The 23,528-nt window shown below is 59.0% G+C and overlaps 2 protein-coding genes across 2 annotated transcripts; both read left to right on the top strand.

Moving 5' to 3' along the window:
• Window positions 1-1,577: 1,577 nt before the first annotated feature.
• Window positions 1,578-4,486, top strand: ABHD16B (abhydrolase domain containing 16B; the record flags this gene model as incomplete). Its single annotated transcript, XM_082600471.1, is given in 5 exon segments — window positions 1,578-3,243; window positions 3,245-4,374; window positions 4,377-4,438; window positions 4,442-4,450; window positions 4,454-4,486. Coding segments are annotated over 5 exon segments (1,344 nt in total). The 5' UTR covers window positions 1,578-3,133.
• A 1,988-nt stretch (window positions 4,487-6,474) lies between these two features.
• TPD52L2 (TPD52 like 2) lies at window positions 6,475-23,478 on the top strand. The gene is made up of 7 exons (XM_082600472.1): window positions 6,475-6,631; window positions 9,074-9,219; window positions 11,020-11,168; window positions 12,034-12,093; window positions 16,348-16,449; window positions 21,328-21,376; window positions 21,898-23,478. The coding sequence occupies exons 1-7, from the start codon at window positions 6,613-6,615 to the stop codon at window positions 21,991-21,993; spliced, it is 621 nt and encodes a 206-aa protein (XP_082456598.1). The 5' UTR covers window positions 6,475-6,612; the 3' UTR covers window positions 21,994-23,478.
• The last annotated feature ends 50 nt before the right edge of the window (window positions 23,479-23,528 follow it).

Below are 23,528 nucleotides of genomic sequence, written 5' to 3'. Positions count from 1 at the left end.
ATCCGCCAGGAAACGTCCCCTCCTGTCCTCGGGCTCCGAGCCACCCCCTACCTTCCCTGCACCCCATTTCCTGAGCAGAGGCGTTTGTGCAGACTCAGCTCCCCCTCCCGTGGGGCGGCTTCAGCTTTCCCAGGGCCGGTGCTGCCCCCAGAGCCTGGACACCCTCTGCCAGGGGCTCTGATCCTGCCCCCGCCCCTCCAGCCTCTGGGACTGGTTTTCCCTCTCTCCCTCCGTTCCTCCTCCGCCTACATCGGGGCCTCTGGGGAAGCTGAGCAGAACCGGCCAGGAGGGAGCCCTGCTCAGTGGGGGAGGGTGGGAGCCCTGTGGGGTGGAGGCCAGAGGTCAGAGACCCCAGCCAGCCCTGCGGGGGCGGGGGGGACGCACGCTCAGATGTCTGTCCGGTGGACACTGGGGGGTGGCCTCTTCTATCTGAGCACCGAAAGCTGGGGACACAGCCCCACCTTCCCTGAGCAGACCGGGGCCAGGGGGATGCTGCAGCTGGTCCAGTCTGGGGGGTCTCCTGGGGAGGGGACAGCGGGAGGGGGACTCCCTTCCTGTCATGTGCTTTCCTGTCTCAACAGAGCTGGTGGTTCTGGGGCACTTGGGCTCCTGTGGGCTGGGGGGAGGGCTGGTGGGGTCAGGGGCCAGGCCAGACACAGGGTAAGGGCTCCGGGGGGCCAGCAGCCCCAGCCCGTTGACCTCTGCCCCCCAGAATCCGGTCTCTGGCTGTTCCCCCTCCTCCAAGCTTCCTGCTCCGCCGGGGGAGCCAAGGGCAGGTGGGCCCGGCCAAAGGGAAGCCTCTATTTCCAACCAAGATGGGAGACTACCCCCAGGAGGATGCTGCTTCTCCATGCCCCATCTCTCCCCGGGGAATTAGCACAAAATGTGATGTGTCCACCATAAAGTGCAGACACTCCGGCGGGCCGCCCCACCGCGGCCGCTATGTCTGCCTGGCTTCGGGCTGAGCACAGAACAAGGCCTCTGCTCTGCTGTTGGGGTGGCTCCCGAGGGCTCGCAAAATGAGCCTGGAGCCTCTGGGTCTGCACGCCCCTCCCCACTCCAGGATATGAGTCTATGAAAGAGGTCCCTAAGACAGTAAACGCCCACACGCTCCCCCTAACCTCAGGGCCGGGGCAGACTTCTCAGGAGGACCAGGACCACCAATCCCCGTGGGCAGCTCTGCCCATCCCTTGACCCCAGGCATGGCACCCTGGGGGCTCCCTCCTGGGGTGGGCCCCCCACTGCCCCTGCTGCCACCCAGGACCTAGTAAAGAGGTGACGTGCTTTCAGGGCAGAAGGAACAGGAGCGGAGCCCCCACCCAGGTGGGACTGTGGACTCTGAGCCACCCTCTTGGGCCTCAGGACCTGACTGATGAGTGAAGCAACCCAGTCTGGGATAGGAGCTGGATAATCAGGAAGATGAGAATCTCAGCGCCTGGGAGGAGGGGTGCTAGGGGTAGAGTTGCCAGATTTAGCAAAAAATAACAAACCAACCAAAAAGCAGGATATCCAATTACAGTTGAATTTCAGATAAATGATACTTTAATATGAGTATGTCTCATGCAATATTTAGGACATACTTATACTCAAAAAAAGTATTGGTTGTTTATTTGAAATTCAAATTTAACTGGGTGTTCTGTATTTTACCTGGAAACAGGGGTTGGGGGGATAGATATTCAACCCTCTCAACTCACTCACTCTGCCCATTGACCCCTCCTGCCCACCAACCCTGGAGGACAGCAGCCGTCCTCAGCTCTGTGTCCCAAGCCTGGTGGCAGCTGACTGGGCCAGCAATGCCCCCAACTCAGCTTCACAGGGCCGTAGAGCAGAGAGGACTTGTTGGGGCCTGGAGCCCCCTCCCCAGAGGGCTGGGGTCTCCAAGGCAGGCCTCTTGGGTTCTGAGGGTCCAGGTGGGTTTGCCGAACTCCCTTTCGGGTCCAGGCAACCGTTGAAGGAGCCCCCGGAACCTGGCTCTGCCCTGCCTTCCCCCCACGGACTCTGCCCTGCCTTCCCCCCACGGACTCTGCCAGGCCCTCTTTGCCCTCAGGTGGGCAGGCCCACTCTGGTGCAGGAGAGAAAGGAGAACCCACGAGAGCCCTCCAGAAAAGGAGAAGGGACATCTTGTGGGGTGGTTTCAGGGAGAGGAGAGCTCGACCAGGGGCTGGAAATGAGGAACATTGGCCAGGCAGGACCCACCTGGAGAAGGTCATTGCCTCTGCAGGCGTCAGTGGAAAGAGGATCCAGAACAGCTCGGGGGGGCGGGGGGCAGGGGCGGGGCGGGGGGGTTCCAGTCTGCGCTCACCCCCTTTCCTGGGAAGGAAGGTGTGGAGGGCAGGGGCACAGGCAGTGAGCAAAGAGCCCCACCAGCCAGCCTCGCTGCTTCCCCAGGGACTTCCTGGGCTCCGCCCTTGCACTGGGAGGGCTGGGCAGGGAGCTGCTCCCCCTGGCCGGCCTGTTGGGGGGCCCACGTAGCCTTTGCAGACTCTCACACAGCCTGATCCCCAGGGCTGCTTAGTCCTGTCTCTGCTCTCTCTCCCACCAGGACAAGTGCCTCGGGAGGTGGCGGGGTTTCAGAGCCGTGGGCAGCCCTGCATTTTTCCCGGTGAGACCCAGGAAGAGGTCAGCACTGTTGATTTCTGGCCTGTGTGTCCACCTACAGTTCAAGGAGGAGGGGCCAGACGCTGCTCAGGCCCGGGTGGAGGTGGCCTTGGGCGTGGGTGAGAGGCTAATGAGGCCCCGGGAGGATGCGGGCCAAAGAGGGCCTGGCGAGGGTGTGGCCGCACCAGGGTCCTGAGGCTGTGGCCCGGGCGGGGGCGGGGTGGGGGGGCGCTCCACCAAGCCCGGAAACCCTTTGCGCGCCCATCACAGAGTGCCGCCTCTCCCGGGCAATGGTGACTCACAAAGCCAGCCCACGCCGGGCAGAGGACGCCTCCCCTGGGCCCCAGTGGGCCCAGGTCATAAAGGCCACGAGGGCCAAGCTCTGAGGAGGCATGTCCCGAGGTGGCCCCCCGCGCGCGCGCGCGCGCCCCTGCCGCCACCCTCCGGGCCGGACCTAGGCCTCCCACTGCAAGCGCGACCCGGCCCGGCGACTGGGCCCTAGGGTTCTCTGTCGGGGCCCAGTGCCTCGGCGCCCATGTGCGTGGTGTGCTTCGTGAAGGCGCTGGTGCACTTGTTCAAGATCTACCTGACGGCAAACTACACCTACAACTTCCGCGTCTGGCGTGTGGACTTCCGCTGGGATGACATGCGCGGCGGCCGCGGCGGGCGTGTGGCTGCTGCGGGGCGCGGCGCTGGGTGAAGATGCGCAGGGGTGGCCGCCCCGCGGGGCGCGCAGCCAGGCACAGTGCCTCCTGCAGCAGATCTGTGAGCTGCCCGGCCAGCTCGCCAGCTACGCGCTGGCCCACTCAATGGGCCGCTGGCTCATGTACCCCGGCTCCATGTTCCTGATGACGTGCGCGCTGCTGCCGCTGCTGCGGCAGGGCCAGGAGCGCCTGGTGGACTGCTACCGTGGCCGGCGCGCCAAGCTGGTGGCCTGTGACGGCAACGAGATCGACACCATGTTCATGGACCGCCGCCAGCGCCCGGGCAGCCATGGCCGCGGCCTGCGCCTCGTCATCTGCTGCGAGGGCAACGCCGGCTTCTACGAGATGGGCTGTCTGGCGGCGCCGCTGGAGGCCGGCTATTCGGAGTTGGGCTGGAACCACCTGGGCTTCGGGGGCAGCACGGGCGCACCGTTCCCTCGGCACGACGCCAACGCCATGGACGTGGTGGTCAAGTCCGCGCCGCACCGCCTGCCCTTCCTGCCCGCGCACGTGGTGGTCTACGGCTGGTCCGTCGGCGGCTTCACGGCCACGTGGGCCACCATGACGTACCCGGAGCTGGGCGTGCTGGTGCTCGACGCCACCTTCGAAAACCTCGTGCCGCTGGCGCTGAAGTTCATGCCCCGCAGCTGGAAGGGGATGGTGGTGCGCGAGCACTTCAATCTCAACGTGGCCGAGCAGTTGTGCCGCTACCCCCGGCCGGTGCTGCTGCTCCGGCGCACGCTGGACGACGTGGTCAGCACCTCGGGCCCCCTGCGCCCCCTGCCGTCGGGCGACGTGGAGGGCCACCGCGGCAACGAGCTGCTTCTGCGCCTGCTGCAGCACCGCTACCCCGCCGTGATGGCGCGCGAGGGCTTCGCTGTCGTGACCCGATGGCTGCGTGCCAGCAGCCTGGCGCAGGAGGCCGCCTTCTACGCGCGCTACCGCGTGAACGACAACAGGTGCCTAGCCCTCCTGCGCTTCTACCGCGCGCGCTGCGAGGACCGGCAGGAGAACGAGGAGGCCTGGGGCCCGCACGGGCTCGCTTTCCCCTGGCTAGTGGGCCAGGGCCTGGCTGCCGCCGGCAACTCGCGCTGTTTCTGGCTCGCCAGCACCTCAAGAACGTGGAGGCGACCCACTGAAGTCCGCTGTAACCCGAGGACTTCCAGTTGCCCTGGAGGCTGTAGACCGTGCTTCTGCGTGTCCCTTCTCCAACCCCCCACCCCAAACCAGTAAAGCTGGCCCTGCCTGGGATCCCCACCTGGTGTCTGGGGGAGAGTGGAGCAGTGCATAGGGACCTGGCACTCTCCCTCACTGGGGCATCCCCTTCCCTCCTTTCTCTTCCTCCCTCCAACATTTGTGCACGGTCCCAGTCTGCTCCCAGCTCCTAAGGGAAATGCAAAGATTAACCTGATCCAGTTTATGGCAACACTGTGTGATGGGTGCCTTGATCACCTAGAAAGGATGGTGTGAACATGGGCTGTGGGACACCAGGAGGCGTCCTTCACCTGGCCTGGGTTACAGGATGACTCTGGGAAAGATGAGTGTTGAAGGGTCTATGCAAGTTGCCTCTAACTATGAAAGGACACTGGCTTTGGAAGGGCTGTAAAAGTCTTAGCAGCTGGACCTCCCCAGGAGTGCGATGCTGCTGCTTCATAGGGTTCCCCCCGCCCCATTCCTGGCTTCTACAGGATGGGGTTCACCGTGGAACCACAGACTCGGAGTAAGTGGCAGGCAGTCCAGGTGGGACTACAGACACACCTGCACTGACCACTCATGCTTTGCTCCTGGCTCAGGGATGCCATACAGAATGAGAGACAAGCCCTCTGCCCACCACCATCTGTAATGCAGTCGCATCCTTACCACCTGCCCTTAACTGTATGAAGCAGGGACTACTGGCTGTCCTCAACCCCTGGGGACAGGGGCTGGCCAGCGTGGTTTCAGCTAGAAACTCTGGAAGAGCTGAAAGAAGGCAAGTGGGGCAGGCATATAATTGACGGCACCAGAGCAGGACCTGGCCTGGATGCACCTGGGCCAGTGCAAGCAGAGGCAGGTACTTAAGGGAACCTAAAGTACCAGGAAGACCTATGGGGAGAAGGTGAGTTTTGAGCTGAGACAGTAAGAGAAGTAAGCCAGGTGAAGGAATGGGTTTCCTTCCTAGGGATCAGTACATGCAGGGTGGCTTGGCTGTTAGGGGGAATGCTGTCCAGAAGGGTCAGATCCTCAAGGGTTTGAATACCACTAAAGCAGCGGTCCCCAACCTTTTTGGCACCAGGGACCCGTTCCGTGGAAGACCATTTTTCCACGGACAGGAGGGAAGGAAAGGTTCAGGCGGTAATGCGAGCGATGGGGAGCGGCAGATGAAGCTTCGCTCACTTGCCCGCTGCTCACCTCCTGCTGTGCAGCCCGGGCCCCTGCACTAACGGATTGCTTGCAGAGGCAATTAGTAGCCAAGGAAGGGTAGTCGTGGGACTTGTTTTAGCGGGACCGGGTTGCCTAATGGCTACACACCTCTCCTTTGACAAGTTTGGCAAACTCTTCTCCGGAGTCTGCAGGAAGCAACTCAACTAGCTGAGTGATGGGCAAGTAACTCTGGCCTCAGTTTTCTCATCTGTAAAGTGGGGAGGGCCCCATCTGCCTCACCGGGTTGCTGTGAAAAGGAAGTGAGAGAACACGGGGTCGAGAGGCGCCTCCAGCCAGAAGAGAGCAACTCGTGGTCGCGCCTTTTTCTGCGCAACCCCCATACAACTTTAAAATCCCTACAAAAAGGACAGACCCAAAAAGAAAAAGAGCCCCAAAGTCAGTGGGTCCGGCCTCGGAGGGATCGCAAGCGGCCTGAGTCTGACCCGCCGAAGTACGTGAGCCGTGGCGCTCGCAGGCAGGGGCAAACACCTTGGAGACCTCCTAGAGGCCCACCTCCGGGATCCCGTAGCGCCATGTTGCACGGTCCTCCCAGTTCCCACCTTACCCCGTGCACCTCAGGACCGTTCTACCTGTGCTTCTCGCTGGTGGGCCGGCCTCCCTTTCCGGCTTCGTCCGCAGCCTCGGCCAATCAGATTGAAGCTGATAAACCGGGACTAGGCCAAAGCACTCTCTCATTGGACACCGCTCGTGGGGGCGGGACGGGGGGGCGGAGCGCGCGTCAATGCGGAAATGGGTCGTCGCGCTGTTGATTACGTAATGCCGCGGTGCCTGAGGCGATTCAGCTGGCTGGTGCGTAAGCGGCGAGCGACACCTGGTGCGGCCCGCTCGGTTCCCACTGCGCCCGCGACCGCGGCTTCGACGCCAGCTGCGGCCCGGCCGCCGCCTAAACATGGACTCCGCCGGCCAAGGTACCCGCGGGCCCGGCGCCGCGTGGCGGCCTTTGGGCCCCTCCGCCTGCGCCCGCCCATCCCGCGGCACCTCTTCCTCTCCCAGGCGCGCGGCCTCGAAGCTCCTGGCGGGTGTTCCGCCCCCGCTGGGACCGCTCTGAGCACTGGTTCCCCAGCGCCCTCCCCTCGCCCCAGGGTCTTGGGTTTCGTCACTCCGGGTAGCTCCCACTCTGCCCCCGCCCGACTCTTGCCCGGCGGGCCGCCCTGCGCAGGGCCCTCGGGGACACTCCATCCGGCCTTGGATGCGGGCTGAGGTGCCGTGCGCGGCGCCCGGGGAGGGGAGGGGAGGGGAGGCGACGCCGTCCTCGCGTTGGGCGCAGCGCCCCTTGGGTGGCAACGCAGCTCGGAGCCCAGCCTAGTTCAGAGTTGTCTGGAGGGGGAATGGTGCAGTGAGTCAGGGGCACACCCAGCCTACCAGGCCTGTTTCCGGAACAGACATCCCAGACTAGTTTGAGGTGGCCGCTGGGGGGTGTGGAGCGTGCCCAGAAGCTTAAGATCTTGAGGAGGTGGTACGAGACTGTCTTCCATTCTGGGGCTCTAGAGGGAGTGCTAATACTACGTTGATGTAACTACACTGGATGATTTCAGGGTGCTTTTCTGTCGTTTGATCTGTATCAGCATATTAATTAAACGTTAGAATTCGTCACAAGCGTGGGGTTCCGGTCATGAGAACGACAGAAAACATTTACTGAGCACCTACTATGTGCCAGACACCATTCCAAGCCTGTTTCTCAGATCTTTTTCCATTTTCGGAATAACCCTTTTATAATGGTCCAAAAACCCCCCATTTTGCAGATGATTATACAGGCTGAGCGGAGACTCACCCAGGTGAGGGGCTCTGGCCCCCTGGTGTTGCCTACTGCACCAGCCCGTGCTCATTCTCTCTGTAGGTCCTTTGGGAAGGACCTTGGTCTCCTCTTAAGTCAGGGTGTGAATCGCATCTGCCTGCAGGGGGGTACTGAGCTTGGGCTCACCCAGTGATTGGGCAGTGCACAGCATGTTTGGTGAGTGTGCAGTTTGATCTGGGGGTGATTTCCATGGGATCCAGTTTTAGCTGTATAAGCAGACACTGTCTGAGGCCCTTCATCTGTTCTTTAAGAATAGAAAAGTTGTAGGGATCTTAAGGCCCTTACTGAATTTGAGTAGGTTCAACATAGCAGGTACAAACGGTGAAGTAAAACCACGTAGGTTGATCTCAGTTAAATATTGAAATCTGTTGATTAAAAAGAAAAGCTTCATTTAGTGAACATCTCTAGAGCACCACAGAAATGCGTGGCTCCAGCTGTGGGACATGTGAAGGGAATGACACGGCCAGCTAAATGGAGTGTCTTTGGTATTAAGGGCATTTCGCCTATTTTTAGCAGATTCTAGGGTTTCTAGAGTAGACAAACATACCTGCAGTTAAAGACACTTTTACTGTTTTGCGACCTTCGTGCCTTTAATTTACTTTTCTTTCTTTCTTTTTTTTTTTTTCTTGGCCATGCCGCGCTTGGCTTGTGGGATCTTAGTTCCCTGAGCAGGGATTGAACGCGGGCACTCGGCAGTGCAGGCGCAGAGTCCTAACCACTGACCATCAGGGAATTCCCTTTCATTGACTTTTAAATGTGCCAAACACCATACAGAGCCCGTCTCTTCACAGAATGTGCTGATCCAAAGGGAAGATGTTTTCAATGCTGATTGTGTAACGTACTAAACGACGACGGCCTTGCGTCGGGAAGTGGAAAGAACTGACGTAGCCCCGTTTTTCCCGTAAACTTCTAGTGCAGACAGGACAGCGCGTTCACGTGGAGAACACTCGTGACGCAGGGGCTCCAGCCCGGTCTGGGCACAGCAGAGGTGTGGGGAGGCAGTGCCCTCTGCACACCGGCGCAGCCTTCTTGCTGTGGGGCGAGGGTCGAGGGCGACCTGAACGGATTTTGTTTTGCTGACTCCCCACCGGGGCTGCATGGCTGTGTCCCTTGTGTGTAACCTTAGCCCGCGCCCCGGCGGAGCAGCTGACTGGACAGTGGTGCGGGTTGTGTTTACAGCTGTATTAAGTTCCTTCACGCTAAAAAGTGGAAGAGCTGTTAGATCCAGCGGCTTTGTTTTTGACAAAGGTTTCCTGTCTGTGAAGGCAGTATTCTTACAGGAGGAACCAGATTTAGGGAGTGGCTGCCTCGTGCCAGCATTTCTAGAACCTGAAGAAGCAACTTGGGTGGACTGAGATGCGGCTGCTCTCAGTCTGGTGGCCAAAACCATCTTTGCAGCACCTTTCAGAGAAGAGGCACTGTCTCCGCGGGCCGCCCGCCCCTTCCGCCTAACCCTGCCCTTGCCCCCTTGCTTCTCCCTTGGTGGAGGCCTCTGTCCTCTGTTCCTGTGTGACTTCTTATTTGATGCTCTCTGACCGCATTTTGTCTCTGGCAGATATCAACCTGAATTCTCCTAACAAAGGTCTGCTCTCCGACTCCATGACGGACGTCCCTGTGGACACAGCGGTGGCCGCCCAGGCTCCTGCTGTCGAGGGTCTGACAGATGCTGAGGCGGAGGAGCTCAGGGCTGAGCTTGCAAAGGTGTTGTTTCATGGCTGTCCATCGGGGGTGACTGTGAGGCCCTCCCAGCCTAATGAGGGGCCAGAGTGCTGGCTGTGCTCTGGAGAAATTGCCCTGGGAGATTGTCCCTGGAGCCCCACAGAAACTGCCCTCTGCAGCCCTTGGTTTGCGTGTGTCTGGCACCTTGTAGGTGCTCCATGAGGAGAATATCCACCTGGGGCAGTTGCTCTGAGCACGCCATCTGCTGGGAGTTTCTCTTTGGGAATCAACACGACATTTTCAAGACCCCCATGGATATATCCGTCCCTGGCTCTTCATTTTTCTTTTAAAAATACTTCTTCTGTAAAAAGCGTTTCATGTGATCTTTTTAAAGTGAGAGCTCTTGAAGAGGAAATAGGAGTTAAGAACAAAAGTGTCTGTGTATGATTTTAATTCAGACTAACTGCCAAGAGTGTTTCTTTTTACGGTGTGACACAGAGTCTAATAGTGACTCGCTTGAGATTCCAGAGTCTGGGGAAATGAACTTGTTGGCATCAGTCAGGCAGAGGCTGGAGCACGCTTGTTGCAGTTCTCTGCTCCGTCTTCGGAAACAAGCCCGTCCTGATACATCCTGGGTCCAGGCCTGGGTCTGAGCAGAGCTGGTCACGCGGACAAACCCAGCCCCAGGACCAGGTTTTAGACCATAGAGGAAGCCGCCCTTTCTGAATTGAACGGAGGTTAAAGGAGAAGCAGCAGGAAGTCCCAGGAGACTTACGTTTTCCCTTTTATTTCAGGAAATGTTGGCTTAGGTCTCTTTCAGAGGTGAATTGCAAAATGAAGAAGCTCTTGTGTTTCTTAAAATTTTCAGCTTGCGTGTCCACATGCCCTTTAGCCCATGTGCCCAAAGCACCATAAATGGAAAGTTCAAGTCACCGAGGGTCACTGCTGGGGTGACTGGTAATAGTTTGGCCTTAGGTGACCCTGTAGTTTTGAACCGTTTCTTTTGCAGTATTTTCTAAAGCAGGATCTAGTGATACACAGGGCTTCAGGCTGTTGTTAGTGCCTTCATCCAAACAGTCGTTTTTTTTTAAGAAAGGGACTTTTTTTTTTAGAGTAGCTGTTCACATAGGAGCAGGAGGTACTGAGAATCTAAAGTAGGAAGGCTCTAAAGGATGCTCCTCTCTGTAGTTCACTCTGTTTCAAGACATGAGAAGGTTCTGGTCGTTATTGTCAAGATCTTTTCTGTTGCCCAACTCAAATTACTTTAAGCAAAAAGAATTTTCTTTGGGCTTGTGTAAGTGGCTTTTGCCGAGGCCTGCAGCTGACCTTGGGAACACAAATGTTGTCAGAAGGGTTGTTTCTCTGTCATGTGGGTCTCTGGCCACCCATCCGTCTGTCAGCTCTGCTTCCTTCCCCCGACGTGTGGAATTCCCCCATGGTGCAGATGGGGCCTGGCTGCCACCCCTCCCACCTTCTGTTCCTCACACCCAGACCCGGAGCCTGGACAGAAAGGGGCTGCTCTCTTCTAACGCCCGTTCCTAGTCCCAGGGAGGAGCTCCGACAGGCCTTGCTCGTCATCCACAGGTGGGCACTGTGATCAGTAGCCCCGCCAGAATACTCGGCTTAGGGGGGCGGGACAGTTCTCCAGAAGAAGTCAAGGTGCTGGTGCCACATACAAACAGAACCGATGCCTGCTGTAGACTATTCCTAAGACGAACTGTGTTTTCTGTAAATGGAAAATTCTCAGGTGGTTCTGAGAAGGCCTTCACTGCGACGTGTGTAAGGATGGTAGTCACTTCCTGCCGCAGTGGTGGCTGAATCCTGGTAACCGTGCTTTTGCAGGTGGAGGAGGAAGTTGTCACTCTGCGCCAGGTGCTGGCAGCCAAGGAGAGGCACTGTGGAGAGCTGAAGAGGAGGCTGGGCCTTTCTACTTTGGAGGGCCTGAAGCAGAACCTGTCCAGGGGTTGGCATGATGTACAGGTGTCTAACGCGTGAGTGTCTGCTCTATCTGCTCGATGGGCGTTGAGTCCTGGGGGTGAGGGGCCTCCTGGGAACAGGGGCAGCAAGTGTGCCGCTTGGAAGCAGCCAGCGGGGGGCCCTGAATCCTTGCCAGCAACTGCATTTGTATTTATTCAAAGAGTGTAGAGTCTACACGTGTTTTTAAAAGGCGGCAGACATGCTAGCTAGTTGTCCAAGCAGAAATTGACAAGAAGAATATGCTTCAGGGTCTAAATTGGAGAGAACACGAATTAGGTGCTTAATGAGGCTGGTTTTCCAGTGGTCCCCACAGGTCAGCGTCTGCCAAAGTGGACGTGAGTCCGTCTCATGAGCATGACGTGGTCAGGACCTCTGACCCAGACCCTCTGTGCCGCATCTCTCTGAATTTGGGTGGTGCGGCTGTGCGGCTCCTCTGAAACGTATCCTCCAAGGTGGGGTATGGGGATGTCTCCCACTGTCTGAGAAGCCATGTTCCCACAGGAAGACCAAGTCAATTTTCATAAACCTGCCCTAGGAAAGGCCCAGTTCTCTGTCCTAGGAAATTGTAGGCCTTGAACCCCAAAGGGTGGCTGTCAGAGTACTGTGTTGGGGCCATGGGCTGTGCCCTGCTTGCTCCTCCCAGCTGTACCCCAAGAGACAGCTTCCGTCGAGTGAGCAGGCCCTCCTTCGGCATCAGCGGCCGGGCCTGCAGGTGCCTCGCCTGGGCCTGCAGAGCCGGTGCTGAGCAGAAGCAGGCTGAACGTTCAGTCTTCCTGCCAAGTGGTCCTTCTCTGTTTTCCCTGGAATTTCACTTGCAAGTTTGAAACCTGAGTTGAAGTAGTTTTTCTAAATCACTTACCACAGACTTTCTGTTTTTAGCTACGTGAAAACTTCTGAGAAACTTGGAGAGTGGAATGAGAAAGTGACCCAGTCGGACCTGTGAGTGCCTCTGCTGCCGGCACCTCCACCCTCTCCCCTCCTGACACTTCTCTGAGGGACAGGGAGGCTGTGCACACGTGGCTCAGACCTAATTGTGGTGTTTCTTGGCTGTTTTATTTTTAATATTTTTCTCCTCTCAAACACAAAAGAAACTGTCCTTTAAATGCTTCTGGAAGAGGGTGCAGACGCTGAAGGAAGTTCACTCCGCCACCAGACTGCACTGAAAACTTCCCCCTGCCTGATGTGTGTCCCTCGGATCAGAGGCCAGAGCTGAGCTTGGGCCACGTCTCTGGCTGGTGATGCACCTTGGGCGCCATCTGGACTGATGCTGATGGTGCTTTTCCCCCTCCCTCCCCTGCAGACCTGGCTCCAGCTGTGGTGCTCTCAGGGTCTCTTGCACTTAGGGGTGGCTCTTGAGCTGGGGGCGCAGCGTGGGCCGTGCGGGTCAGATCTCGAAGGAGCTCCTTTGGCCTGAGAAGCGCCAAGCTCTCAGCCACACAGAAAATAAGTAGAGCGCAGAACCCTCACGGGTAGCTCTCCGTGTCTGACAGAGCTCTGGTCCAGGAGGACTCCCGACGTTTTATCTGAGATTCTTAAACAAGATAATAGCACTTCATTCATGCTCCATTCTGTTTATAGCCTTTGAACTGGGTGGTGCGGTATTTTATTTTATTATTATTTTTTAGATTTTATGTATGTATGTATGTATTGATTGATTGATTGATTGGCTGCGTTGGGTCTTCCATTGCTGTGTGCGGGCTTTCTGTAGTTGCGGCGAGTGGGGTCTACTCTTCATTGTGGTGCGTGGGCTTCTCGTTGCGGTGACTTCTCTTGTTGTGGAGCACGGGCTCTAGGCGCACAGGCTTCAGTAGTTGTGGCTCGCGGGCCCTAGAGTGCAGGCTCAGTAGTTGTGGCGCACGGGCTTAGTTGCTCCATGGCACGCGGGATCTTCCCGGACCAGGGCTCGAACCCGTGTCCCCTGCATCGGCAGGCGGATTCTTAACCACCGCGCCACCAGGGAAGCTCCTGCGGTATTTTAAAATAGTCACTTTCTGGGATGTCTTGCTCAGAAGGAAGTGCTGTCGTTGCCAGAAGGCACAGGCAGAAAGCCCTTCTATGTTGGGCTGAAAGGAAACGGTTGTGACCCAGCTTGTCTTGGAGGTGCCTGGAAGCCCAGGTTGGCCAGCTGTGTGCGTGGAGCCTTTGCAGCCTGGGGTCACGAGGGGGGTGCCCGGGTCTGGTGGTTGGAGTTTCATGCTGTTTGCGTGGCTTGGTAGGGCAGCCCGTCCCTGCAGGCAGGCTCACGGTGCAGACCAAAGCTGAAAGTAGCCTTGGGAAATCTTAGTGCTGTTCTGTGAAGCTAGTTGACGGGAAGCTGCTGGGATACCATCCGACGATCACGGTTCTGACTCCTCTGAACGGACCCTGTGGCTCTGGACCTGCAAGTGTGGCTGGTGGGATGGCCCTTTTCACGTGCTTCATCAGGCAGCGGCCGTGAGGTCTTAGCCCCCAGTCTGGTGGTCGAGTTGTCAGGGCCGGAGGCATCTCTGCAATGATAGCCCAGGACGGGGACGACACGACACAGCGGCTCTGCGCTCTCGGGGGCACCTGACTGGTGCCTCCCTAGCGGTGGCTGCCGGAGACCGCTGCTGGGGTTCCGCACCCAGAGCCTCGGCGCCGCCCAGGGCGAGGAGGCGGGTGTGTGCAACCCGAGCACTTAGCTCTGGTGCAGCGGTCCTGTCACGGGCGGGTTGATGCCGTTTGGGAGGGGGTCTCTTCCCTCGGCCAGCTGTTGATTCAGCAGCCATGCTCTGTGGGTCATGAAGTGATCACCTAATGGGATCCTTTTTTAGGTCGATCATAGCTAAAATCGTGCTTTGCGTGGACACCAATAAATTGCATAGTCACTCGTTGGCATATTGAGTTCTTTGGTCGCAGGTGACAGAAAGCACAGCTACAGATAGTGTCAGCCTAAGAGGGGCGGGGAGGCTTCGCCTGGCGAGAAGCCCCCGCTCCAGGCCCTCCGCCCGGGGCTCCGCCCAGCACTCCCAACCTGTGTCCCTCCCCCTTCCACTCTCCCCACAGTGGCTTTGTTCTCAGGTAGCTCCTCTGTGGTCAGGGGGTGCCTGATGGGGCTGGATGGTATCCTCCCAGCCTTGCAGACCAACAGTAAAATTGTGCTTTCACTGTGGTCAGGGAGCTGTAGCCTCTGGCCAGGCAGTCTGGGATCACGTGCCCCACCAAGCGGCAGGTGGAGACAGCCCCCCAAGGGAGGATCCTGGAGGAGGAGCATCCAGCAGATGCCTCCCTCTGACTGACAGCCACGCTCACTGATCCTGGGAGGAGGCCTTTGTTTTCCTACAAGGTGGAAGGAATTCCCAAAGGGGCAGCGGCCAGGGCCGCACAGCCTGGTGCTCTTAGGCACGGGTGGGGCCGAGTTGCCAGGACACAGACGCTGGCCCTGCCCTGGCCTCTGCACCACATCTGTCCCAGAGGGGTGCTGCCCTGCACAGTGGCCCACAGCACGCGCCTCTCCTGCTGGTGACTCAGTGCCTGGGCCCCCTTCTAGGTCACCCTCAGGATGCTCCACTTCTGTTGCCACCGTCTTGAGAGACGCTGAGACAGGCCATGGTGTAGGTGGCAGCTCCGGGTGAAGGCGTCTTCAAGTCAGAAGGCGCCTGGGAGAACTGCGACCACAGTCTGTGTGGAAACCCTCTGAAAGGAGGGTGTGGACTTTGGGTTTTAGTACGAATCAGCTGTGGCCTAGAATGGACCTTGTCGCTCGGCCCGGGGGATCCTGTCCAGGCCCCAGTTGTCCAGATACCTGGGTCGCTGGGCAGGTGATTGGACTTTCAGTTCCTGTTCACTTCAGTTCTGTGATCGTGTCAGACTATCACTGGGGGAGGAATTTCTCGTCGTCAGGGTTTTCTAAGGCCTGCGTTCAGAATGAGGCGTCTTAGTTTTTGAATCCAGAAAACGCAGAAGCAGATTTTTCAGCAAGGATTTTAGAAATTATTTTTTCCCCGTTATTAACAATGTGTTCCAGAATTACTGACCTTCTGGAAACTGAGATAAACTCAGATGTCTTAGCGATTTCAAGATATTTCCGAACTCTTGCTGGGAAGCAACACATGTTTTGAGGCCCGGGCCCTGCTGTGCTGTGAGTGGCTGCAGCTGAGGGGAGGGAGGCCCCTCCGGGGTGCTTGGGGCCAGGCCGTCCCGACAGGACGGGGAGTGCAGGGCTCCAGGTAGGAGGCTGGCCTGAGGGAGGCGGGTAGCAGGCGCTCACGTGGGGCCTCCCAAGGGCGACGATGCAGGGTGGATGGGAAAGGGGCCGGGAAGCCCCACTGCTGGTGCCGTCCGAGCCAGCCCTCTGTGACCTGGGGGTGCCAGGAGAGCCGGAGCCGGCTGGCGTCTCCGGAGCCCTACCATCTCGAGCCATTATTGTGGGGTTGCCAGTTTGGCTAGAAGGGAGCTCCTGGGTTCAGGCTGCTGTGTCTTCTGTTTCTGGTGGGGGCTGGACGGGGGGCGGGGTGGGGTGCTGGCGGCTGTAGGTGTTGGCTCTCAGCCTGGGCCTGAGGGTGTCCTTGCCGTCCCTGTGGCCCAGGCACCCTGCCCGTGCCTGTGCCACTGCCGTTGAGGTCACGAGCCATCTCGTTGTGGGTGGATGGGGCAGGAGGGTGTGGAACAGGTTGTCTCCTTGGGGCGCCAAGACCACCCCCTTGAACCAGTTCTCAAAGGACATGGTAGATGCAGAACAGGAGGGTGGAGGGCTGGAGGGGCTGCTCGGGGTCTGAAGGCTGGCCCGGCACAGGCCACCCTGCCGGCTGCATCCCCTGTGGGTGTGGTCGAGCTGTTCTGTCCTCAGAGAACTGTCTTAGACGAGAAGAGAAAAGAGAAGCCCCAGGAGGGCCTATGGGGCTGGTCTGCTTGGCCGCAGGCCCTGGGCTCTGCGGGCCTGTTTGCTGCAGGGGTGGGGCAAGTAAGTTTCCACGGAGGGGAGGGGAGCCTGCATTACAGGAAGAGTAGAAAACGGTGTTATTACAGGGTGGGGGGTCGTGACCTGGCAGTGCTGCGTCTGTCCCTCATGCAGTCCCCTGGGGGCCCTGAGACAGGACACGTGTCCTCTCCCTGGTGGCCAGGCTCACTCACCGCCTGACCGCCCACTCTTTTCTCTGGGTGCCTTGTCCTTGGTGTGGGGAGGCATGGCTACGCCTTCAGTTTGGTTGGTTTAACTGGTGTTTCTCCTTCCAGCTACAAGAAGACCCAGGAAACCCTCTCTCAGGCAGGACAGAAGACCTCAGCAGCCCTGTCCACCATGGGCTCTGCCATCAGTCGGAAGCTTGGGGACATGAGGTGAGACTCCCTGGCCCGACACCTCCACCCTGAGACCTGGGACGGGCAGGTGGGGTTTTAGGGGGTTTAGATCCACTAGAGGGTCTGCGGGAAGCCTGCCTGAGCCTCCAGGCTCAGATGCACATGCCTCAGGGGCCCCTCACCACCCGCAGGTGTGGCCACACCAGCCCCGGACCAGTTGGTTCACAAACCCTTGTTTACCAGCTACCTCTGCCATTTATTTGTATGTGTCTTGGGGTGAGGGGTGGGGGTGGGGGGTCACTGGTGCCTGTGGGTAACTTTGGTACTTGGGGTTGGTGGAGGCGATGCTTCTTGTTGAAGTTCCATGGAGAGAAAACGATTCAGCCTGGGGGCAGCATCAGCCTGGGTGGCCCGCCAGCCTGGACAAGTCGAGGACAAGCGTGGTGTTTCTCGGGGTGTTTGCCAGGCCTGCCCCCAGAGAGCGTGCAGCTGCACACTAGGGCCCCCGACTGAGCATTCTGTCCCAGAAGTGGATGAGACCCTGGTGGCCACCCGAGTGCCTCTGGGGCCAGGGAGCGTGGGGGCCCGGGTACCAGGTGGACCACACGCAGCAGTGCCCACCCCCAGCCTGACGGCCACGCTGCTCCCAAGCCCGGCTTCACCCTGAGTTTTCTGCTCTGGGCTTTGCTGCTGCCCCCGCAGGGCCTCCTTGGAGTCAGAGGCCAGAGTGTGACTCCTGGCTGAGCTCCCTCCTCGCTGTGCCCTCACGAGGGCCTCCCTCGGGGTTGTTGGGACTAATTGGTGAGAGACAGCGGGCAGTGCGGGTCACCCCCATCGCCGGCACCCTGGACTTGGCCCCCCGGGTTCCACTGCCGGCCCTGCCCTGTCTCCTCATAGCCAAGAATCCTATGGAGTTGCCGTGGGTCTGGCCTGCTGAGCATGGCGTTGGGGGTCCGCCTGGCCCTGACCCCTCACCTCTCACCCTTCCTTGAGTGGGCTCCTTCTTGCCTGCTTAGGGTAAGCATTTCCCTGCCTCACAGCCTGTGGCTGCCTTGTGGGCCTCAAGATAGGAGCCCTGCCCTGGCCGATTGGCCACAGGCACTCACAAGCCCCAGGCCCCACCCGGCTGAGCAGAGGACAGCTGGTGCCTGGAGCCGTGCTCACGTTTTATCCGTGTTTGTTTGACATCGTTACCCCTCTTCTCTCCCTGACCCCCCAGCTTTTTATTTTGAAAAACTTCAAACCTTCGGAGAAGCTGAACAGTCAGTAATAGGCAGTCTGTGCCTCGGGTGCACCCTCTACACTGGGGGTCCCTGCGGGCCACGCTCGGATGCAGGCCTTGCCCACCATGGATGTGATTCGGGCACAAGAGGGACCCCCCCCCCGCTAGGCGGTGGCTCTGCCCTGGCAGCAGGAGGGCCCGTGGCAGTTGCTCCCCAAGGCTTCATGCTGCTTGGCTTCCGCTTGACTCTGGGTGTGTTCCTGGGTCGAGTCTCCCTTGACACTCAGTGGGATGCCTGCTGTGACCACCTGGGCCAGGCTGGGGTAGGCCTGGCGACAGGTTGATCACACGCCCCTGGCGGCCAGGCCTCACTCCCAGGGCCCGTCACAGAGCGAGGGGAGCGTCTGCTCGGGTCTGCGCTTTCCCGCAGAGGCTGCTCTGATGACAGGGCATCTGAAGCAGGTGACAGATCTGCTTCGTCGTCTTCTGGGAACATTCTCTTTCATTTTTGGTGTCACGCGCTCGTGTTCAGTATTCTCACTCACTTTCAAGCGTGTTCGGAGCACTGTGGGTGGGAAGCAGGCGAGGGGGCGGAGCCCCTGGCGCGTGTGGAAGCGGCTGCGGGCGAACCTGCTGGGCGGTTCCTCACGCGAACGGCTTCGATCTGGGGGAGCAGTGATGCGGCCTGTGCTCCGTCTGTCCCCCCTCTGCTCAGAACCCGGAGCGGCCGTGTCGCTGCAGGTCCTGGGCCCGCCGTGTGTGAGTCAGCCCGGCAGAGGAACCGGCGCATGGTCACGGTGCCTGCTGGCTGGGGTCTCATACCGGGGCCTTGCGTGCCTGCTGGCTTTGCTCCCATGATTCCAGTGGTGCTGTGATCTCTGGGTCTCAGGGTCCTCGGTGTGTCCCCGTCGCCTCACCACGTGGTCTCAGGTGGTTTCTGAGGCCAAGGCCCATTTACCTCCGTGGTTTGGAGCTCGAGGCTGACGGAGTTGCCAGCTTCTCGAGAAGGAGAACCAGGCCCAGGGAGGTCTCCCTTGCACGTTCAGGGTCAGGTGCTGCTCAGTCCTTAAGGACAGCAGCCCCACACTGGTGTCTCGAAGGGCCCATCCAGGAGTAGCCCGGGTCGAGAGGCCTTCTGCACCCCCGGGGCTGGGGAACTGGATTGGGGCCAAAGACCCAGTTAAAGCAGGGTCAGGCCTCCGTCCAGCTGGGTGCCCTTTGACGGGACACGTGCCTCTTCTCACCACTGGGCTCGTTCTCCCGCCGAGCGAAGCAGGTCCTGCCGCCCACCAGAGCGGTGTGGGTACATCAGGCCATGTGACTGTCACTTCTGAAATGATCTTGTTGGGGTGGCCTCGTCCCCCTCCCCAACCCCCCGCCCCCCCGGGCAGCTGCCCTTGGGCACGCTCAGATTTCTCGGTCAGCTTCTGTCATCTGTGGTGATGGAGCCAGAGCGTGAAGTTCTCAGCCCTGGGGGTGTCTCAGGCCCTGTTGCGGTGCAGGGGGTGCCCCGGCCCAGCTGGAGTGCAGGCTGATGGGGTCCTGGGTGAGGCATGGACTCCGGGGGCCGAAGAGCACCTCACGCCCTCGCTCTGCTTGTTTCTTTGGGCTCCTTCTCTCCAGTCCGTGGCGTAGTCAGATGCGAGGGTCCCTCGTATGTGACCGCATCCGAGAGGGCGGGGCAGAGGCTGGAGAGGGGGCACGTGCCCTCCTCCGGCAGCGTGGTCGCCGGGGTCCCTGTGCTCTTCCGGAGCTCGAGCAGAGGGGCCGGGGCAGGACCAGGCGCCCCTCCTAACGCTGCATCTCTACTCTCCTCCTGCCGCCGCTCTCAGGGCTCGGCCCTTCTCACACTCCTTTAGGTAAGACTGACGCTGGACACGCTGGCACGGCTGGCCCTGGGGGGAGGCTGTGCGGATGAAGGTGGGGGTGGGGCCAGCACAGCAAGGCGGTCACCAGCTGCGTGACGGGTGCAGGGCTCCGGGTGCAGGGCTCCTTCCCGGATTGTGCAGCCGTCTGGGCCCTGTCGCCGTCCGTTCTGACCCCGCCTCACCGAGTAGCCATCGGCCCACCCCTGACTCTCTTCCTGGAAGGGGCCCTGCCGGCCCTCAAGCCGTCGTGTCCCCATGTCCTCCCCCAGAAGCGGTCCTGCCCCTCATAGTGGAGCTGGTCTCCTCCTCCCCGCAACCGAGCGCCCTTTCTGCCGCGGGGTGCGTGGGACCGGGTCAGACAGCCTCCCGAGTGTCCTTTACCTCGTGCTGATCAAGCCGCTCCTCCACCTTGGAGGCCTGGAACCCAAATCCAGAATAGTCTGTGACTTTAAATATTCCTGCTTGCCATGCTGGTCTCTCTGGAGCTTGCTGTGAAGTCATGTGGGGACACCTGGCGGTTCTTGGCACCAGAAGTGTCTTTAGCACCCCAGGCTAAGGGCATCTTAGTTTCCTTGTCCCAGCACCCTCCTCCGGCAGTGTCACGCTTCTGGGGCCACGCGAGGGGCACCCGGGTCTGGTTCTCCCCACCGAGGGCAGCCTTGCAGCTTCTCTGCTTCAGTGGTGCGGGGCGGGCGGGGCCTCAGTTTCTTGCACGGGGAGGCTGGTCCTGTCCTTGCCTTAACTCTCCTTCTCTGCTCCTACCACGCTTCCGAGCAGCAGCCACTCCATCCGCCACTCCATAAGTATGCCGGCCATGAGGTAACGTGCCCCCGCACCCCACGGCTCCCCGAGCCCGCTGGGACCCCACTGGGAGGCCGGTGGGAGGGGGTGGGTCCAGCTGGTCTGTCTCACTCCCCAAACCCCTGAACCAAGGACCACCTTCCCCCTCAGTGTCCTCTTGGCTCAGGGTTGGGAGATACCTCTTCGAGGCTGAAGAGCTGGTGGGGGTGAGGCCCCAAACTGGGCTCCACCTGGAACTTTCCAGGGCTGCCCTCAGGGCCGGGCCGGAAGGGGCAGAGAGGCTTGCACACGCCAAGAAGTCTCAGGTGTCTCCGAGATTTTTATGGTGGCTGTTTATATCCTGAGAACAGCCAGAGCCAAGACCTATTCCTCCTCGAAGTTCCCACCTGTGCTCGCTCCTGCTCTGTAGTGCAGCCTGGGTCCCTGCAGAGCTCATGTCCCCGTCCCAGGAGAATCTGCTGCAGCTGCTGCCCCCTGAGCATGCCAGGGGTCACTGACAGGCTGCCTCCAGAGGCCTGGGCTCAGGGAGCTGCGGAGCCAGGGAGGGGGACGGGGGCTGGGTGGGACCAGGCCTGGCCTGCTTTCTCCTCTGCCTCCTCGTCACTCTCTGCTCTCCGAATGCTCCTTGGTTTTCCTCTTGCTCGCCTTCTGTGAGAGATCTATGTGAAGAACACGTGGGACTTTCCATAACCCCAAGATGTGCATTCAGGGCGCAGCAGAAATGTGCCCGGCATCCCCCGGCTGCCCAGTCAAGGGGTCCGCAGTTTGCCCAGATGAAGTCTGGGGCTCACCAGCTGGTGGCATGCAGATCTTCTGTCCTGCAGTTGGGGGGCGGTGGCTGACCTCGGTTCTGTCCTGGGGAAGCCTCCGAACATGTGCGCCCCCTCCCCTTTTTTTTGGCTCATCACGTTTTTGCAGTGAGACCTCGGGATCTCTCCAGAGGATGACCCTAACCCCGAGTTCCTCAGGTTTAGGAGGGTGACGAAACAATGTGCTCCTTATACTGACATCTTTCTCTCTCTAAAGGAATTCTGCCACCTTCAAGTCATTCGAGGACCGAGTTGGGACCATAAAGGTAACTGGATCTGGACCGGGGTGGGACACGTCACTAGTCATTGTAGGCTCACGTGCAGTTATGGGAAATGATACGGAGAGCTCTTGTACCTTGTGCAGTTTCCGCCGGTGGTAAAATCCTGCAGTGTCACAGCCAGGAGACAATGGCTGTTACAGTCACAACAGAGCACAGTTCCAGCATCCCCACAAAGATTGAGGCCTGCCTACCCCCTGCCCTACCCCCCTGGCAACCCCTCATCTGCTCTCCGTTTATGTTGTGTCAAGAACGTCATGTAAATGCAGCCATGCAGCATGTAGTCTTTTGGGGATTGGCTCTTCTCCCTCTGTGTAATTTCCTAGAGAGAGATCCAGCCTGTTTCCCGTGTTGGTGATTTGTTTCTTTTATTGCTGAGCGGTGTCCATGTTACATAAACGCACGTAGAGATTGGACACCTTGAATTCCCAGTACGGGCCTAGGATCTGCTAGGCGTGCGTGCTTGCCCTGTCTCATGTTCTTCTTTCTTGGTCTTTTCCCACCTGTAGTCTAAGGTTGTCAGTGGCAGAGAGAATGGCAGTGACAACCTTCCCTCCCCGACCGGGAGTGGAGACAGACCCCTGCCTGATCACACGCCCTTCTAAGCCCATAGCGGCTTTGCCCGGCCACGGAACAAGCACACCCTCATCGCCACAACTGCAACTTCGAGCGGCGGGTGTTGAGAACGATCACACCATCCCCGTGGAGACGTGGCTGCCGCGCTCGCATGGGTCAGAGAACTTGTCTTGTACACAGATGCCTCCCCTTCTGTCGGCAGATCAGCAAATCACTGCGCCGTCCTGCCTCAGAGCAGGAAGCGGGCAGGGTGGCGGGTCCCAGGGTGTGAGCCAAAGCCAAGCTCCTGGTGGGAGTCTTGTTAGTTGATCAGCATGTTGAAAGCGGGGTGGGGGGGGAAGAGCGCTAAGTATAAAACGCGTGGTGTTTTCTAAACTCCTTCCCTAAGTCGCAGGAGGAAGAGTCATCCAGAAAGCCCTGCCTGATCTGCAGTTTTATTTCAAAATGCCAAACAGGAAAACTACCCATTTTCTGAGACCTTCCAGAAAGCTGATTATCAGCAGATGCCTAATCATTACACTAATGATCTAGCTTTAAGAAAAGCAAATTCTTTATTTTTTAAAAGCAGTGGGTTTTTCAAAAAGTAAAACTAAGCAAAGCAGCTTTAGCCTCACAGTTAGAAATATTATTCCTTTGGACTCAAGCTGAAGTGCACGCCTTATATCGCCTTATGTTTTATTTGTTTATAATGTTTTTATATATATAAACGAGGGTTCTTTAGTGGATTTTGAGCACTATGTAAAATCCTGCATCCAGCCGAGGGACAGCACCTCTGTGCCAGTGGTGTGTTTTATTTCACGAGTGCATTCCATCCCCGAATAGAAAACTGGCTTCTTGCTCCCCTCAGTGACCGGGGCAGCTCCCGCTGGCCGGTGGGGATGGGAGAAAGAAAGACCAGCACCTTCACAGAGGGCTGGCGCTGCCCCTTTGCAAGCTGGGCCTGGCTGGCACATCACCGATCAGTGGCTCCAGCCTGCGTGTGTGGCACACGCCAGGGCCAGCGAGCAACAGGCAGACCCTGCAGGTAGGTCAGGGCCCGGGCGTCGGGTCGGCTGGGACTCTGCTGTTGCCGTTTCTCAGGAGCTACAGAGATCGCTTTCCGCTGCGATGCTGCTACAGCCCAGCAGCCTCTCACCCGGGGCCCCACGTCTGGCGCACCTGGAGGGGCAGCTCTGCGCCTTACAGGCTCTTAGCGGGCAGCGACCTCGCCGGCATCTGTGCACTCTTGAAGGGAAGGAGCCGTCAGCTCAGTGTCTTCTCTGGTCGACTGTGATGTGCTGTCTGGTACCTGAGTGTCTGCTGGTCACTTCGGACACACGGGGGGGTGGGGGTTGGCTGCAGTCCACACTCGTGCTTTGGGAGGAACGCTGCTCTGTGCTCTTTCCCCAGGGTTGGAATCTCTCAGATGGGGTGTGATGGGAAGGCAGGATGCAGGTGTAATAACTGATTTATCTTTTCCTTAAAGTAGATAACGGGTGATTTGTCAATAAAGCATTCCTTTGGGGGAAAACCCACTTAAGCTCGTGTGGTGTATCTTACTTCATTCAGGAAGGTGGCGAAAGAG

The sequence above is a fragment of the Mesoplodon mirus genome (assembly GCF_964341445.2).
Source record: "Mesoplodon mirus genome assembly, chromosome: 15".
Lineage (NCBI taxonomy): Eukaryota > Metazoa > Chordata > Mammalia > Artiodactyla > Ziphiidae > Mesoplodon > Mesoplodon mirus.
The sequence above is the reverse complement of the archived record's forward strand: the minus strand, read 5'-3'. Positions and strand labels throughout refer to the sequence as shown.